At 58.7% G+C, this 17839-nt stretch overlaps 1 protein-coding gene across 3 annotated transcripts in view; it reads right to left on the bottom strand.

Moving 5' to 3' along the window:
- Positions 1-17839, bottom strand: part of GNG7 (G protein subunit gamma 7) — a 125085-nt gene that overhangs the window by 3931 nt on the left and 103315 nt on the right. For all 3 annotated transcript variants that reach the window (XM_036100997.2, XM_078057784.1, XM_036100999.2), the window contains one exon: positions 2189-2303. In XM_036100997.2, the coding sequence (XP_035956890.1) occupies positions 2189-2269 (81 nt within the window). In that variant the 5' untranslated portion in view covers positions 2270-2303. The remainder of the gene's footprint in view (positions 1-2188; positions 2304-17839) is intronic.

The following is a 17839-nucleotide window of genomic DNA, read 5'->3' as shown; positions in this document are numbered from 1 at the left end:
TGGGGGCTGGGCGCTGGGGTTCAGGGGTCCTGGGCCTGGGTGAAGGGGCCCCTGGGTCTCCTCCCTGTGGCGGGAACGGTCAGAGGAGCTCGGCCCCCTGCTTCCCCACCTGCGAGGTGATGAGAGGAGCAGCCGAGTGGGCGCGAGAGGGTAGGACAGGCAGGGGTGAGAACTCCCCCCGGGCTCTGTGGTCTGCGGCCCTGCACCCCTGACAGCCAAGGCCGCCTGACCTTGTCCCCAGTGCTGCCCCGTCTGCAGGCTGGCCTCTGTTCATCCTGGGGACACTCCTCCCACAGACACTGACGACTGCCGCTGTCCTGAGCGCTTGGCCGCTCCCAGGGCCGTCCTGGCTGAGGCCCTGCGGCTTGGTTTCTAGAGTTGTATTTGGAAAGCAACCCTCCAGAACAACAAAAATAGCCTCCAGACCCTGGAAATAACTGACGCGGTGGCTCGGGCGTGTGGCCCCCCGCTCATGCCCCCCGTGTCAACAGGAGGGCTCTGCCCAGAGGCCTGCTGCTTGCTGGGCCCTGGCCCCACTGGCTGTCAGATGTGCCGATGTTTGTGGTTCTGGTCGTCGGCTTGGGGACAAAAAGCCTCGGGCGGGACTGGAGTGGGGAGGGTGGGTCCCGTCCCGCTCCCCTCCTCCCTACAACGTTCAGAGGGGTGACAGGACTCCTCCAGCACATCAAACGGGGGCTGGGATGAATCACGCTCTCCACCGGGGCTGGGGCCAAACCGGCTCCCTAAAGTCAAACCACGTCAACTGAGGCCTTTCTCTTTCTTCAGCCCGAAGGAATGCTTTGAATGCTTGGGGTTCTGGAACATTCAGACACCTCGCAGGAGCCGCCCCCCTCCCCCCACCTGGGGGGCTGCAGGAGCCCTCCTACGCGCCCGCTGGGCTGGAGACACACTGCTTCCCACTCTGTCCACTGCGGGGCTGTCAGTCAGGTGTCAGTCTGTCCGGGGGCTGGGCCACCCCTGCTGGTGAATTCCCGCACCCAGCAGGGACCGTGGAGTGGCAGGTGCTCAGAAGATCAGTCTGAACAACTCCATGAGGCTGGTGTTTGATTTTATGTGTCCACTTGGCCAGGTCATGGTGCCCAAATATTTGGCCAAATACGAGTCTAGATGTCACTGGGAAGGTCATTCTTATATGAGATTTACATTTAAATGGGTTGACGTGGAGTAGAGAGACGACCCTCTAAATGGGTGGGCCACATGCCATCAGTTGAAGGCCTTCAGAGGAGAGGAAGTCTGCCTCCGGGGGGCCTTGGGGACTCGAGCTGCAGCGTCAACCCTGGCCTGGGTCTCCAGTCTGCCCTGCGGATTTCGGACTTGTCAGCCCCCATGGCCTGTGAGCCAGTTCCTTAAAATACCTCTGGCTCTCTCTACACACGTCCTCCTGGCTCTGCTTTTCTGCGGAGCCCTGACTGGTCCCGGGGGCAGCCGGAGTGGGGCCAGGGCAGACGTGGAAACCCCCCGGGTCTTCTCTAGGGAGACTCCTGGCCGCCGGCTGGCTGGGGCCTGTGGCGGGAGACCACCGGCTGGAGGCGCGACATCCTTTGCCAGGTGGACACGGGTGTGATGCAAAGGTGTTCCTACCTTCCTCACAAGGGAGGCCACAACTGGGCCACCGGCCCTTTCTAGGAAGACCGAGTCTGTAGGGCTGATGGCCCAGCAAGCCACTAGCTCTGTTTTGGGTCTCTGGTCCCTGATGGGTTAAGTGTCCGTGAGCAGGAACGGCTTGTCCTTTTTCTTTTTTTAGCATAAAAAGCAAACACACTTATTTAAAAAAATCCAAACAATGCAGAAGTGAAGAAAGTAGCCGGCAGGGAGCCCTGGGTCCTCCCTTCTCTGGACCACGTCTCTAACTTCTGTCTGCACCGGTCCAGGGGCCAGACGGAGCCCGGCTGAGCAGCGGGAGGACCCCGAGGGCTGGGGGTGGGCTCGGCCCGCCTCTGTTCCCATCGCAGTGACGAAGCTGGGGCACACGGGTGGTCACATTAGCCCACGACAGGTTTTGTACCAGCCGGGTCTCTCCGCTGAGGCCACGGAGGCTCAGAGAGGTTAGGGAGTGGCCCAAGGCCGCACAGCGCGCGGCACAGCTGGAACGCAGCCCTGCCAGGGGGCAGGCCCACCCCTCCCTGGGCGAGGGGCCTCCTCCCCCTCGGCCCGCCCGCCGGCTCACCTTGATGCGCTCGACGCCAGCCTCGATGCGGAGCTGCTCCACCAGCTTCCGGGCCTGGGCTATGTTGTTAGTGGTTGACATTGTCTGCCATCCGCTCGGGCCGCTGTCCAGAGAGCTGTGGGGGGGGCAGAAGGACGTGAGCTGGCTCGCGGAGCCCCAGGCCTGCAGCCGGAGGACGGCCCCCAGGAGCCTCCACCTGAGCCCTGGTACCCACGCGCCCGGGGTCGAGGTGGGGGCGGTGGGAGGCCCGGCCGAGCCGCCGCCCACGGTCCCCCCGGTGCTGGTGGGGGGTAAGTGCTCCCCAGATGTGACCACCAAGCCTTTCAGGACAGTTCACCAAACCACAGCGTCGACACGGTGATGACTCAGAATGAGGGACTCATGGGGCACTTTCTCTGATCCCTGCCCTGCTCCGTGCCCCCAGCACCACTGACCCTGGGCAGGCTCACTGTCTGGGGGCGTCCTGGGCACATCCCTGGCCCCCACTCTTCGATGCCAGGATGTCCCAGTTGTGACGGCCACAGATGTGTCCAGACATGGCCCGAGTCCCCTGGGGCAGAGTCGCCGGGTGGGACCCTGGCTCTGGACCACGGCAGGTCACCCGGGAGGCACCTGTGTGCTGTGGGTCCTGGGTCTGGCCCCCCTCCCTCGTCCGTGCTCATTTGCCCCGGAGGGCGGCCCACCACGTGCCGGCACTGCCCTGAGAACACCCTGCTAAGCGCGGCTGAGCGCAGGGGAGCCCGTGGTTCCCGTCTGCGTGGGCGCCTGCCTCCGACTTCCCGCCCCAGGCCCGGCCGTGACCTGGGCCCCCACAGTAGGCTGCCCGGGCAGGGGTGTTGGCTCTGGCTTCTGGCACGGGAGAGGCTTCTGGGGGTGGGAGGGGGATTTATGTCACCCGTCGGAAAAGGGAGCCCACTTGGTTTTGCAGGGTTTTCCAGAGCTTTCTGATGTGCCGGAGCGGCCGGGACAGATGACCACAGACTAGGGTGCTGAACACAGCAGGAATTTGTTCTCCCACATTCTGGAGGTCAGCGGTCTGAGATCCAGGGGTGGGCAGGGCCGGGCTCCCCCTGTGAGGGCCCAGGGAGGGTCCTTCCTGCCTCCTCCAGCGTCTGGTGTGGCCACATCACTCGACCTCTGCCTGGTCCTCACAGGGCCTTCTTATAAGGACACCCTCATCCACGACCACCTCTTCCTAACGACTTGCATCTGTGAAGACCCTATTTCCAGTTAAGGTCCCAGGTTCTGGTGGACATGAATTTGGGGGGGACACTATTCACCCTGCTACGCTTTCCTTGAGTGTGGGTGGGGTGCCCCGAGTAATCCACTCAGGGCGGGTAAATGATTGCAGATAAACCCTCTTCCTGAACCCTGAGTAGCCTTTCCGCGGATTCTCCGAGGACTGCTGCTCGGTGGGGGGGGGGGGGGGTACTTGCTGCTTTGATGACCAGATAGCACCCAGCGGTCCGCTCGCGCCCCCCACACCTTCAGGAAGTGGGGGTCACGCCTTAGCGGTTCAGGGTGGGTCAGAGGGCCTCCCCACCTGCTCGCCCAACGAGAAGACCAATCCTTTACCGCACCAGTGATCCTGGCTTTGCTAGTGTTTGACGGTGACCTATTTTCTTTCCCACATATTTTTATTGATTTATTTTTTAATAACTATAAAATTTTGAGATGCCTGTGGATTCACATGCAGTTGTAGGAAATGACAGAGCCTGTGAGCCCCTTGCCCGGTTTCCCCACGAAGACGTCCTGCAAAACCGCAGCTAGCATCACAGCTGGGAGGCCCCCGACAGGCACAGAGGACATGGGGCGCCTCTCCTGCCCCGACCCGCCCTCAGCCCCGGCGACCCCCGATGTGGTTTCCTTCTCCAAACTTCCGTCATTTCAGGACCGGTGTAAGTGAACCGTGCGGCCGTAACCGTTACGGGCTGGCTCCCCCCACGGGGCCCGGTCCTCCGGGGACGCACGCAGGCTGCAGCGCATGGCTAGCTCCCCGCCGAGCGGCGGTCCCCTGCGGAAGGCGAATCTGGCCGGATTCCCGTTCTTGGCCGTCACGGACACAGCCGCCACCAGTCGTGTGCAGACTCTCGCGCAAACACGGGGCTTTCTTTCTCTGAGCTCAACGCTGAGGACGTAACTGCGTGTTCAATTCTCAGAGACGATGCCGAGCTGCTTTCCAGAGTGGTGGCACCACTTACATTCACACCAGCAGTGTACGAGTGGTGTTAACGTGTTTTTACGATTCAGCTGGGCACAGTTTTTCCTGTTCCTGAAGGCCGTGAAAATCCTACTTTCCCCCCAGCCTTCATTTAGGGAGCACAGCGGTTCTAACGGCTGATAGCGTCCCCCAAGGACGCCGGGCCGTGTCTGGGACATCTGGGGTCGCCGGTACCGAGGGGTGGGGGCCAGGATGCTGCTCAGCCCCCACCGTGCCCGGGACCCCCCAGAGGACGACCCGCCCGGGTGTCTTCAGCGTCCAGGCTGAGGAAGCCCCCAGGAGGACCCGCACGGGCGTCCGTGCCGACACAGAGCCCAAGGTCAGGAGTCTGGGAAGATGCTTGGCCGGGTGACAAGCAGCACCCTGTGCCTTGTCACGATGCAGCGGCACTGTCCGCTCGGGGGTCACCAGACCCAGGGAGCTGCGCACGAGTAAAGGCAGGTTTTAGCCTTCCTTCCTTCCTTCCTTCCTTCTTTCCTCCCTCCTTTCCTTCCTTCCTTCCTTCTTTCCTTCCTCCCTTCCTTTCTCCTTTCTCCTTCCTTCCTCCCTCCGTCCCTCCCTTTCCCTTCCTTTCCCCTTCCTTCCTTCCTCCCTCCCTTCCTTTCTCCTTTCTCTTTCCTTCCTCCCTCCCTCCCTTCCTTTCTCCTTCCTTCCTTCCTCCCTCCGTCCCTCCCTTCCTTTCTCCTTCCTTCCTTCCTCCCTCCCTCCCTCCTTTTCTCCTCTCTCCATTCCTCCCTCCCTCCTTCTTTTCTTTCTTTCAGTTTTATTTATTTAAGTGATCTCTACACCCAGTGTGGGGCTCAAACTCATGACCCCAAGATCAAGAGTCACACGCTCTTCCGACTGAGCCCGCCAGGTGCCCCAGATTTCAGATTTTCAAAACATTTTCTACTTAGCAATAATAATAATAAAAAAATGGACCGCTGATACACACAACACCTCGGGTGGATCTCCAGGCAGTTACGTTGAGTGAAAAAAGCCAATCCCCAAAGGTTACAAGACGTGAGGTTCCATTCATAGAACATCTTTGAGATGAGAGAATTGTTGGGATGGAGGATAGATTCACAGTTCTGGGGGTGGAGGCGGGTAGGCCTGGGCAGGAGGGGGCTCCTTGTGGCGCTGGAAACGTGGACTACCTTGGGGGGGCAGTGGGTTCACGCCCCTGCACGTGCGATAACCTTGCACAGAATCACACACACACACACACACACACACACAGGCAAGACGGCAGCGACAGAATAAGGTAGGTGGACGGTGTCCACGTTGACATCCGGCGTGTGATATTGGCCATACTCCCACAAAATGCTACCGTTGGGGAAACAGAGCGAATGATACATGGACTTTCTCTCTGATTTGTTTTAACTGCATGCGAATCTAAAGTGACCTCCATAAAAGTCTCAGAAAAAAGATCATTCCACCCGGCCTGGCTCCCTGTCCCTTCCGGCAGACATCCAGCCCCCTTTTGGGTCAGAAGAGGCCTGAGTGTGTCTGTTCTGGGAGCACAGAGCCCGCGTGTGGGTTTCCAGAGGGCTCTGATTCAGCAGAGAGCTTCAAAGCAGCCACAAAACATCCAACTCAGGGAAAACTGCCCTTGGCTGGGCTTACAAATACCTAAATTACTCAGCGCTAAATATAGATGCGCACGGAGAACAAACGGGCTGGCCCCATGGCGTGTTTTCCTTGGAAGGCCAGGGCGTCCTGCTGGGCATCCACACTCAGAAGTGCCCACCGGGACCCTAGGACCCCTGCCCCCCTGGGGCCACCCCCAACCGTGGCCTCCCTCCGAAGCACAAAGCCCCTAAGTGTGGCTGGCTTCCGGTTCCAGGTGCCATGTCCCAAGAGGCTCCCCCTGGGCTGGGTTATCACCCCTGCCCCAGAGGACGGCCAGGGATGGCTGCACGGGGTGCGCGCGTGTGCGTGCACACACGTGCGTGAGTGTGGGTATGAGTGTGCGGGTGAGCGCGTGCACACGTGCAGTCTGTGTATAGATGTGTGCACATGCGTGTGCGCGGGCACAGTGTATGCGGGCGTGCGTGTGCGCGGGCACACTGGGGGCGTGCGTGTGCGCGGGCACAGTGTATGCGGGCGTGCGTGCGCGCGGGCACAGTGTATGTGGCTGTGCGCGTGCGCGGGCACACGTGTATGTGGGTATGCGTGTGCACACATTTATGTGGCATGCGTGTGCGCGGGCACACTGTATGTGGGCATGCGTGCGGGCACACGTGTATGTGGGTGTGCGCGTGCGCGGGCACACGTGTGTGTGGGTGTGCGTGTGCATGGGCGTGTGAACAGACATGCGTGCGAGCGAGCGTGCTGAGACGCTGGGACCAGACACCGGTTGCGTCACCGCAGTGCACGCGGCAGACTCAAGCCTCATGCTGGCGGGTCACTGACTCATGCCCAGCCGCGGCCCGGGATCAGGCCAGCTCCAGCAGAACAGGCAGGGCGCTGAGTCAGCCCAGGGAACATTCCTCACCGGCTGCTGCTCCACAAGAAGCATGTGGCGGCGCCAGGCGCCCGACCTGGCTGGACCTGCCGGGCCCAGCAGAGCCTCACCGGCCCCAGGAGCCCGGCACAGCCTTGGCAAGCTGGGGGACAGGAGGGAGCGGGCGGGGGCAGTCTGTCCCGGCCCTGACTCCAGGTCCTGCCGCTGCCCAGGCGCCAAGGGGCACGGCTCGGGGGACATCACCCGCCCCCGCCTGGCCTCCGGGTAAAGGGCCGGGAAGCCATGCTGAGCATAAAGGGCTCCTGCCCGAGATCCTCACGTGGGGGTGTGTGACAGGTGAGGACAACAGAGGCCCCCCGCCCTGCGGTACGTCGTGAGGCTGTGGTCCTCATAAAGAGAGGGCAGTCACCCCCAGATGGGACAGGTCTGCCCTCACACACGACTCTCCAGCACACACAGGGTCAAACACGCCATGGGGAGGGGCAGCACGTCTTCCACGGTGGGCTGTGGACGCGGCAACACGGGGAATCAGTCAGAATGGGGTCTCTCCCGCCCGGCACTGCGGACCCAGGGCCGGCTCGTTCTCTGGGGGGCGCTGCGGGGGCTGAGCGGCGTCCCCGGCCCACCCCTCCGTGCCAGGAGCACCCCCAGTCCTGACGGCCACAGACGCCCGGCGTCCCCAGGGGGCAGGGCTGCCCTGCGTGAGGACCACTGGATTGCATCAGACCTTTATTTCACACCCAAAGAGATTCCATATAAAGAGCCATAGAATAAGGAAAAAATAGAAACAAATCAGTAAAGCTGCACGGGACACTTAATCTCAATCACGGAGAAGTTATGTTCCAGCAACTGAAGCAACAGAATGAACGGAGAAGATCGGCAGCTCTGATCTTCCATAAAGGCGTAGAACTTCACGACAAACGCTAATTAGACTGGAAACCAAGACCACCGAGCCAGGAAAGGCCACGGCAACACAGAAGCTGATGGGCGACCCTGAACACGTCAGCAACACTTTGGCTGGGCCCCGCGGAGAGGCCGCGCAGGACTCGCTGAAGCTATTCAGGTAAGAAGTTGTTTAGTTGGTAAAAAATGAAGTGAGCAGAACAGCCTCGCGGGCAACAGAGGGCAGCAAGCGGGAAGACAGCACCACCAGCCGTCCCTTCACTTACCCACGACGCCAGGAGGGCCAGGGGAGGAGCACCACCTGACACACTCGCTCCACACTCCCCGGGCCTGTAAGCCCGTCTCAGCCCCTAAACCGGACTCCAAGGACTCCAAGGCCGTCCCTTAAATCTTCTGCTTGGGCATTCATCCCAAGGGGGGGAAATCAAAGGAAATAAGAAACCGTGTACGAGAGGTTTATAACAGGGAGAGCTCAGAACCAAACCACAGGTCTTGTTCTGCGACAGGGGAACGGCAAATTCAGCGGGACCTTTCCCAGGCGGAACATTACGCGGCTGTTATAAACGGTTCATAAAAAGGCGGAGCGCCAAGGGGGCGCGTGTGAGAAGAGAGACTGACAAAGCGCCAGCGTTCCAACGTTCGGTCATCTACCGCTGTGTTAAAGTACACGTGGATAAAGGCAGACAGGAACCTCAAAGTGACAATTCTAAGCAGGCCCTACGCCCAACGCGGGGCTCGAACTCATGACCCTGAGATCAAGAGTCACACGCTCCACCCACCAAGCCAGCTAGGTGCCCCTCAAAGGGACAATTTTGTTAGGGATGGTTTTTATAACTTCCTTCAATGAAATGTTTCCCGTTAAGGTATAATTTGCATACAGTGAAATTTGTCCTTTTGGGCACATGGTCGATGAGGTTTTACAAACACATCCTGTCAGGCAGCCGACACCACCCTCCAGATCCAGACTCCGTCCCCCTAAGCCACGGCCCATTCTGTGCTTCTGTAACCAGCCCCGGCAGCCCCGATCTGGGAGGTCTGCACACAGAGTCACGCCGTGCGGGCCTGGCTTTGTTCCCTCAGCACGAGGCCCTGTTGTGGGGCCCACCGGCACGCCGCTCCTTTTCGGGGCTGTGTAGTATTCCACCCGGGGACAGCATGGTATGTTGGCCCGTTCACCAACTGGGCGATGGCAGGGTCGCTGGCGATTGTGAAGAATGCCCCGATGTGTGCTCACACACAGGATCTGTGGGAGCCCACGTTCCCAGTCCTCCTGGGTGAGCGCCGGGTGTGGGATTTCCAGCTACTCGGGCAGGTGTATATTTAACTTTACAAGTTAAACAATTTCCAAAGTCATGGCACTGGTCTGTACTTGGCAATAATCATAGACACGGAGTTACAAACATAGTACAGAGTCCCATGTGCCCTTCTCCCGACAGTGACGTCCTACGTGATCGTGGGACATCATGAAGCCGAGACGGGGAGGCTGGCCCATGCCATGCTCAGGTGTCACCAGCCTTCCCATGACTCATTTGTGCAGAATGGATTTCTGTCCCCACCCGTCCCTCCAGGAGGGTCTGGTGGCCATCCCTGACCGAGTGCCGAACCCCTTCCTCCAGAGCTCCTCATGGAGCTGGGCCGCCTGCCTGCAGGCCTGCCCCATGCTGCCGTGAGACCCACGTGGCAGACGAGGTTTGGCATAAATGCTTGCTGAGCGGATGGATGGGCAGATGCAGGTGAAAAAGTGTGATCAGAATTGGCGGCGGCATCGGCCGGGAAGTCTGGGCTCCCATCTGCAAGGCTATGAGGTGGCTGAACCCTTGTGTTTATCAAATCCTAACATGCTCAGTCAACAGTGGGGAGGCCAGGTCTCTTCCCGCCCTGCACCTTGGACACTGGGGCCAGACTGTTCTCTGTGATCATCGCCCCGCCCCACGCCCTCAGTGCCAGGAGCACCCCCGTCGTGACAACCACAGACGTCCCCAGACACTGCCCCATGTCCCCTGGGGGCAAAATCTAAGTCCTTTATCAGAAGAAACTGCAGCTAAGAGAGGCTCATTTGGGCAAAACGTAAAGTTTTTTTGAAACTGAAATGGTAATAAATGAAAAACAGAAGCTTGTTTCAAAAGGGGTTTAATTTTCTTAGCATCCAGCAACCTTCTGTGACTGGAAGTCACACAGGGCGAGCTGCCCCTTGAACTCAACCAACCACACTTTCGAAGCAGGTGAGGCTGCAGGTGCTGGAGAGGAGAGAAGCGGAAGGGGGAGCCGAGTGGAAGGAAGGTGGCAGGCCTAAATTCTGCACAGACCTCAAAGCTGTGTGGCTTTGGGAAAGTTACTTCCCCTCTCTGAGCTCCAGCGAACTCTGCGGTGCTCAGAGCGACATGCACTCCCTGGGCCAGGCCTGGCACACCTCCAGGTCCCCAAGTTCCAGTGCCGAGGAACGGGGGCGCCCAGAGGCCGGCAGCCATGGAGCAGGCCCTCTTTGAGGCACCCGTGGAGCAGCTGTTGGAGATACGGAACCAGAGACAGGTGCCCTGCACATCCTGTGCCCAGCGAAGGTGGAAGGGCCGGCTTGCTGGAAGCTATTGAGAAATCCCGCTCCCCACGGAGCTGCTGCACTGCGGTGGCCACTCCCCTCAGATGCCCAGGGGCCGCGTGGGACAGGTGCGTGCGTGATCAGAGGTGCTCCGGCCTCTGGGGACCCTCAGCCACAAAGCCCTCCTGCGGAGCCCCCAGAGCCTCAGGTCTCAGGGAGAAATGGAGTGATTTCCGGGCACCTCGTTCCAAGGGACAAAGGTGGCCGCCGGCTCCTGAAGGTGCAACTGGCATGTCTGGAAGTGGGTTCACGTCCCAGCTCTGCCCTGACCTGGGTCTTAGCTTCCTCCACTGGAAAATAAGAGGGCGGTTCTAAAAGCTGAGAAGGGTTCCCAGTTTGTCACCGGTGGTTCTAAGATCCAGATGATCCACGTTGGCGGCTTCCGCCGACTAAGTCCCTTGGACTTTGAATGAAGACCTCTATCTGCCGATTCTGGCTTACACCACAGTGGGCCCGCTAACATGGACAGGCTCTCCTGCTGAGGGCAACCAGAAAAGCTGGACAGAACACAGGCGTGTCTGCTTGAGGGCACTGGAGGGTTATTAGTGAAGAATTTACAGCTAGGATCTGGGGGAGGACAGAAGCCCAGGAGTCTGGCTTTTGGGGTAACTTTTTCCCAGGACAGAAGGTTTGCTAAGAGGCTGAGTGGTGCTTCCATCAGCCTTGCAAGGCTGCGATACGGAGATTGAGATCCAGGGCCCTGCAAAGGGAGAGCGCTGGGCAAAGTCCCCCTTGGTACAAACGGGGAGAACAAAGCACTGCAGTCCAAGCATAAGAAAAACTCAGATGTGGTGGTGTGGTAACAACATGGGCAGATACTGTGTGTGTTTTTCTTGGGCATTTGAATGAATGGCAATTTCTGATTAGACTGTGTTTTTTTTTTAAAGATTTTATTTATTTATTTGCTAGACACAGTGAGAGAGGGAACACAAGCAGGGGGAGTGGGAGAGGGAGAAGCAGGCTTCCCGCGGAGCAGGGAGCCCGATGTGGGGCTCGATCCCAGGACCCCAGGATCATGACCCGAGCCGAAGGCAGACGCTTAACGACTGAGCCACCCAGGAGTCCCTAGACTGTATTTTAGATGGAATTTAATTTTACCGTCACTTCTACCATAGGTGACATTACCTGAGAGAATTTTCCCAAATAATCCTACAAAATTATGTGGTCCCTGCGTTTATTACACACACAAAAGGATACGGGAAAACAGGATACAGGTAAACCCTTAAAGCGACTGCAGTAGAGAGCCGAATAAACCCAGCCCCTGGGACCAGACTGAGGCTACCCTAGATTGCGGGCAGCCCTAAACGCCAGGCACAGGTAAACAGTCTTGGGGCTCAAATTATTTCCACAGACAGGTCAGCAAGCACAGTATCGAGCACACAACTAGCAATAACCAGGCAGACGAGGAGATAAGGCCCCACAAACGAAAACCAGCAGGAATAACGGGCAAGATGAACAGACTCACTGGGGTTCCCGACACTGGAGTTGACAGACACTTTAAAATAATTGTGCTAATTACGTTCAAGGAGATGCGTAGCTGAGACTGGGGTTTTAGCAGCACGGGACACCACAGAAGAACCAGTGCACATGTGCGTGATGCCCATATCTAAAACGTAGGAATCCGCGGAGAGAATGGTATTATTGAAGACGACTAAGGGGAAAGCTGGTGAGCTGGAGGACGGTTCGGGGAAAACATCCAGAACGAAGCACGGAGACGCAGAGGGGAAGGAGAGACGGAGGAGAAGGTGAAAGACAGAAGGAAGCAGTAAACGTGTAACACACATGTGACTGGAGCTCTGGAAGGAGAAGAGGGAGGATGGAGCAGAAGCATCTCTAAAGTGGTAACAACAGACAGTTTCCCCCAAACTGAGGATGAAACAAAATACTACTTTCAGCCACAGATTCACCTAGAACCTCGGGCAGGATAAGCATCTTAGACACTGACAGAGAACTAGCCATGAGCCCAGGAAAAGGTGCTCCCTGCTCAGTTGTCAGGGAGATACGAACGGAAAACTGTAATGGGAAGCTCCTTCACGAGCGCTATGGGGGCGAGAATGAAAGACTGGCAGCTGTAAATCCTGAGGACGGCGCTGAAATGCTGGAGGTTGCAGGCGTTCTGAAGGGAGTGTAGAACAGTACAACCACTCTGGAAAACGGGTTGGCAGTTTCTTAAAAGGCGAAACACGTACCTAACCCATGACCCAGCAGTTCTGCTCTTAGGGACCTACCCAAGATAAACAAAAACATACTTCCAGGAAAGGACTTGTACGAGATGTTCGTACGTCTTTATTTATAATAGCAAAAACTGGAAGCAACCCAAACGCCCGCCAACAGGAGAACGAATAAGCAAACTGCACCAATTCATGCCATGCAATATGGTGGCATTTACAATGACAAAACCAGCCTACGGAGGAGAGGAGCCACACGTGTGAATCTCAAAAATATCTTGTCCAGCAAAAGAAGTCAGACAGCAGAAACGTTTTATGTCTCGACGGAGGTGTTGGGTGTTCGCAGGTGTATGTTTGTCAAAATTCATCCAGCTGTGTATTTAAGATCTGGTCATTTTACTGACTGTGAATCACACCTCAATAAAATCAGTTAATTACAAAGCAAACAAGCAAACATAAGCTGCTGGGGGGGAAAGCACCAACCATCAGGCGGACTCAGGGAAAACTCTAGACCTGGTGAAAACAGACTTCCAGATTTAAGGTGAAATACAGACATTTCCAGACAAACAGGAACAGACAGCCTCTTCAGCAGACCCGCCTTGTTAAGGTAGAGTAAGAGGATATTAGAGAAACATGAGCCCAGACGGAAGGGAGGAAATGCGTGAAGGAGTGAAAAACCCGGGACAGAACTCGACAAAACCACTCGAGAGTTCTCGTGGAAAACTCAGCAGGGAGTGGAAGCCCCCGGAAACGCCTCCGCACCCCAGTCACCAGCCACCAGCTCCCCAGTCGCCTCCAACCAGTTTTTCAACAGCTGTTCTGTGCGTCCGCCTTAAACATTTTGGGATGCTCCCTTTTATGACGCTGCTTTGGTAAGTGCGTCCCAGCACTGCAGCCCCGGGTGCTGCTTCGGGACGATGCCAGCGGCATCTTCTCTGGGCCGTGTGGCTTCACACACAGGAGAAACTGAGTCGGCACCTGAAAGCTGCACACGCACCTGCATCTGGCCCAGGCCCAGAACGAGAGACCACGGCCGGCCGCAGCCTTCCCTGCCGCCGGGCCCCCCCACACTGCCCGCAGCCTCAGCAGCCCCGTGCCCCCTGCGTCCCCCCTTCCGACAGCTGGCGCCTGACCCTCCCTTACGCAGAAACCGCGAGGGGGCCCCGCTCCCTCACAGAAGCAGGTGCAAAGTCCAAGCTTGTCACTCACTGTCCTCTGCCGGGAATTCTCCCCCCAGCATCTCTCCTGCTGCTGTGGCCTGAATGTGTCCCCCCAAGTTCATGTAGAGATCCCAAGTCCCAAAGGGACAGCGTCAGGAGGTGGGGACCTCCTGAATGGGATCAGTGCCCTTAGAAGGGGCTAAAGAGACCTGAGTTCTCTTCTCCCGCCATCTGACCCCACTCTCCGGGTGTGGGTGCTCCCCAGGTAATGCACAGGGCCATCCCGGGCCTCTCTGTACGGGTTCCCACCACGTGTGCCCAGGGGATCAGTACTCCTGGCCGCCTGCCTCTTCCAAGGGCTGCCAGTTCCTTGGGCATGGAGTCCATGTCTTTCTCCAAAATATTTTCTGCCGTGGCCCCCTGAATCACCTTTCTAGGAGAAATCTCACCATACGACTTCCCTGCTTAAAACCATCCCCAAGCGAAATTTTAGAGAAATAGGACGTGTCACCCACGTGGACTCACACCCCGCGTGGCCTTCTGTGTCTGGTTCCCTCCCTGAGCATCGTGGGCTCAGGGTCCCTCTCCAGGGCAGCCCCTGTTCGTGGCTGAGTGATATTCCATCATGTGTCTGGAGTAACGTTTTTAAGCAAACGCTTTTTACAAGAAAAGGAAGAAAAAGAAATACCTCCTCCTGCTGCTGTTGAAACCCAAGCCAATGCTGTTTTCCCAATAAGAACTAAAACCAATGAACGGCTTGCCAGACTTAGAGCGTGATGTGGAAGACTCGTGTTTCTGGCGGGTGGGCAGGAACATGAGGGCTAGTCTGCATGCGGTGCTGGGCGATGGCGTGCAGACCCAGTCCTGGGCACGTGCCCTGGCTCTCCGAGCCCTGGCTTTCTCACCTGTCAAACATGGAGCTGGAGAAGTATCTGATTTGTTACATAGGTAACGTAAAGATGGGGGGTGCCTGGGGGGCACAGCCGGTTAAGCGTCCAACTCTCAGTTTCGGCTCAGGTCATGATGTCAGGGTCATGAGATCGAGCCCCGCAGGCTCTGTGCTCAGCGGGGAGTCTGCTTCGGATTCTCTCTCTCTCTCTCTCCCTCTGCCCCTACACCCCCCTACAATATATAAACAAATCTTAAAAAAAAAAAAAAAAAAGATGGTGCAGCAGCTTCATCCTATGTAAGCCACGCACACGGGAAGCTCAGTCTGACGACTTTACACACGCCTGTGAAACCATCGCCATCCCAAGATCATGGACGTATCCCTCACCTCCCAAGGCTCTGAGTTTCCCAGCTTCTCCTGCTGCTCAGAAGCCGAGCGCTTTCTGGTCATTCTGACCTCACCTTGTGGATGAGGCATCGGAGGCCTGGAGACGAGCAGAGGTTTGTTCAAAGTCACCCCCGCAGCAACTTGCAGAAACGGCAGTAAAGAGTACTAGCAGTCCCTATCATTCGTCAGGGCCATGATGTCCAGCACCACGAAGGAATTACTGTGCCCATTCTCACATGTTTGCAAACTGAGGCTCAAAGATGTGTGCACGTTAATAACCTTCCCGAGACCACGTGGCTGGTGGAGGTTGGACCAGGGTTTGAATGTAATTCCCAAACCAGGACTCGTGGGGAGACGAGCCCCGGGGGCCTCCTGGCCACATCCCGCCGCATTGCCCTGTCCCCCTCCGTGCCGATTCCCCGTGGACAGAGGCAAGCTTCGAGGTCAGGGCTGGCGTGGACTTTATATCCTCCACGGCCCGTGTACTTGGCGGAGGGCTTAGGGAGTGGGGTCTACGGCGCTCCTGGGTCTGAGGGTCTATGGTTCCAGGGCTCTCAACACCCACACTGGTCCCAGGAGCCTCAGGACCACTTCTTCCGTTGGGGAAGGCCTGGCTGCTGTGTGTGCTGCAGATGTCGGGGGCCCTGGGGCGCTGGGGGCTCCGAGAGAACCCCGAGTAAGCGTTAGTGACAAAGGTCTTAGCTGTGTGCTTCCTGTCCAGCAGCGTGTAGGCGAAGCCGGGACTCCGAGTCCTGGGAATGTTTTCCCACGGACGAGAGCACACTTCCCTGCCACCTTCCCACAGCGTGGCCCATGTGAGTCCGAGAAACCGGTGTGTTCCCTGGAAGGCGTGTCGCCTCAGCACCCCGTGGAGGACCCCTGGGAGGGCTTCCCAGGATCATATTTCTGTCTCCTCGGCCCTCCTGATGGGTCTCAGTGAGTCGGACGGAGTAACGGGCGCTCGAGCTCAGCCCAGGCCCAGACGTAGCGGGCTCTGAGAGGTCATTCAGACCCTGCGTCGCGCCAGGGTGCTTAGCATGACAGCGTCTGGAGCGCCCCCAGGGGGACGCACGGCAAGCAGACGCCCGAGACCCCCCTGGGGGTGCGCAGGCCGAACCTCGGCGTGGTGGCGTGCAAAGCCAAGGTGCACACGGGGCCCTGCGGGGATCCCGGGGCTAAAGCGGGTCTGCTCCCTGCCTTCCCGGCACATGCCCTGGGCTGCTGTCCCCCCCCCCCCCGGGGAGCTGATGCAGCCTCTCTGTTCCGCCCGGGGCGCCGACTCCACCCCCGGAGGTGTTTTCCAGCTTCACAGGAAGCAATGACAGCCAGACAAAAATGCCCACGACCCCTCCGAATTCCACACATAGCTCTCATAGCTGGGGAGGGCGCCACTCCCGGCCGCTCCGGGAGCCCGCACCCCAGCGGCCTGGGCCGGCTCCTTAGGAGAAGAGGAAGAGTGCCCTGCTGGTGGAGGCTTCCGAAAGTTGGCGGGCTGGGATGCGTAGCAGGAAAAGAATGTGAAAAATGTGCCTGGCGGGGCGGCGGCCAGGAGGGAAGGGCCTTCGAGGAGCGGCTCGCGGGCCCAGCGTTCTGGTGGCCTGAAGGCGGTGTGGCTGAGGACCCCTCCTGGCAGCGCCACCCCCCCCACCCCCCCGCTGTTTAAAAGGAGGGAGGTCAGGGATGAGGTCTGGGCTGCGGGGAACCGTGTTTCTGCACCCAGGGGGCTCGGGCTTCTGAGAGCCGGTGGGAGGCAGCTGGGGGGCCTCGTGTGGGCAATTCCAGGCTCCGAATGTTCCCTGACAGCCCTGGGGCCCCTCGGGGAGGCCCACTCACATCTCTTCTGCAAGGTGCAAACTCGCCAGGCCCAGGGTTGCAGAGGCGGGCCCGAGGCTAACTCCCACGCTGGGGAAGCAAGGCCAGGTGCTGATGGCACCTGAAAGGAGGTGAGCGGGGCTCCGGAGTCGGTCCTTCCAGGAACCCACCGCTCACCCATCCCGTGTCTCCCACACAGACACGTCTTCCAGAAGCGGCAGGAGCGTCAATGAGACCCAGCCTCCGGCCCCGGGAGCTCCAGGGCAGCCCTCCTCAGGGCCAGGGTATGCATGCCTGTTGGAGATGAAACAGGTGTGGGGGGCTTCCCTCTACGATGACCCCCAGTGACTGCGTACGATCCCTTGGCCTTGAGTGTGGGTGGGACCCGAGTAGAGGACCCAATCTCGCTCCAGGGAAAGACTCTGCCATGTGGTAGCAGCGGCTTTAAGACGGGGAGATTGCCCTTGGTGGGCCTGATCGAATCAGGGGAGCCCTTAAAAGGGAGGAGAAACTATCTGAAGCTTGAAAGGGATTTGGTGCAGAGAGATCCCTGCTGCCGGCTCTGAAGATGGGGGGCTGGGGCACGGAATGGGGGCGGCCGCTAGGAGCTGACAGCCAGCAAGGGAGTGGGGACCCCCGTCCTGCAGTTGCAAGGGGCGGAATCCTGGAGCAATCTGAACGGGCACAGAGACCTCAAGCTCCAGAGGAGACATTCTGACTTCGGCCTGGTGAGACCCCGAGCCGGGAAACCAGCCACGCCATGCCCGACCTCTGACCTCCAGACCTGCGAACCAACTCCTTTGGGACAGTTTGTCACACAGAGCAGAGCTGGCCCACAGGCCAGGGCGAGGCCGGAACAGGGTCCCCGGACTGTGGAGCTGGCTTCGCTCCAGCACTCTGTGCAGGACGTGGGTCCACAGCCCGGGATGGTCCCAGCTGGCCTTCGCTCTCACTGCTGAGTGTGGACACCAAGCTCAGCGTGCTGCGTTCGTGACTCCTGCCATTCTCCTTCTTCACTGCCCAGAGATGTGGGCACAGCATCCGAACCAGCGTGGTCCCCCGCAGTGCT

This window comes from Halichoerus grypus, chromosome 1, assembly GCF_964656455.1.
Source record: "Halichoerus grypus chromosome 1, mHalGry1.hap1.1, whole genome shotgun sequence".
In the NCBI taxonomy this organism is placed as follows: domain Eukaryota; kingdom Metazoa; phylum Chordata; class Mammalia; order Carnivora; family Phocidae; genus Halichoerus; species Halichoerus grypus.
This window is presented reverse-complemented; position numbering and strand designations above follow the sequence as displayed.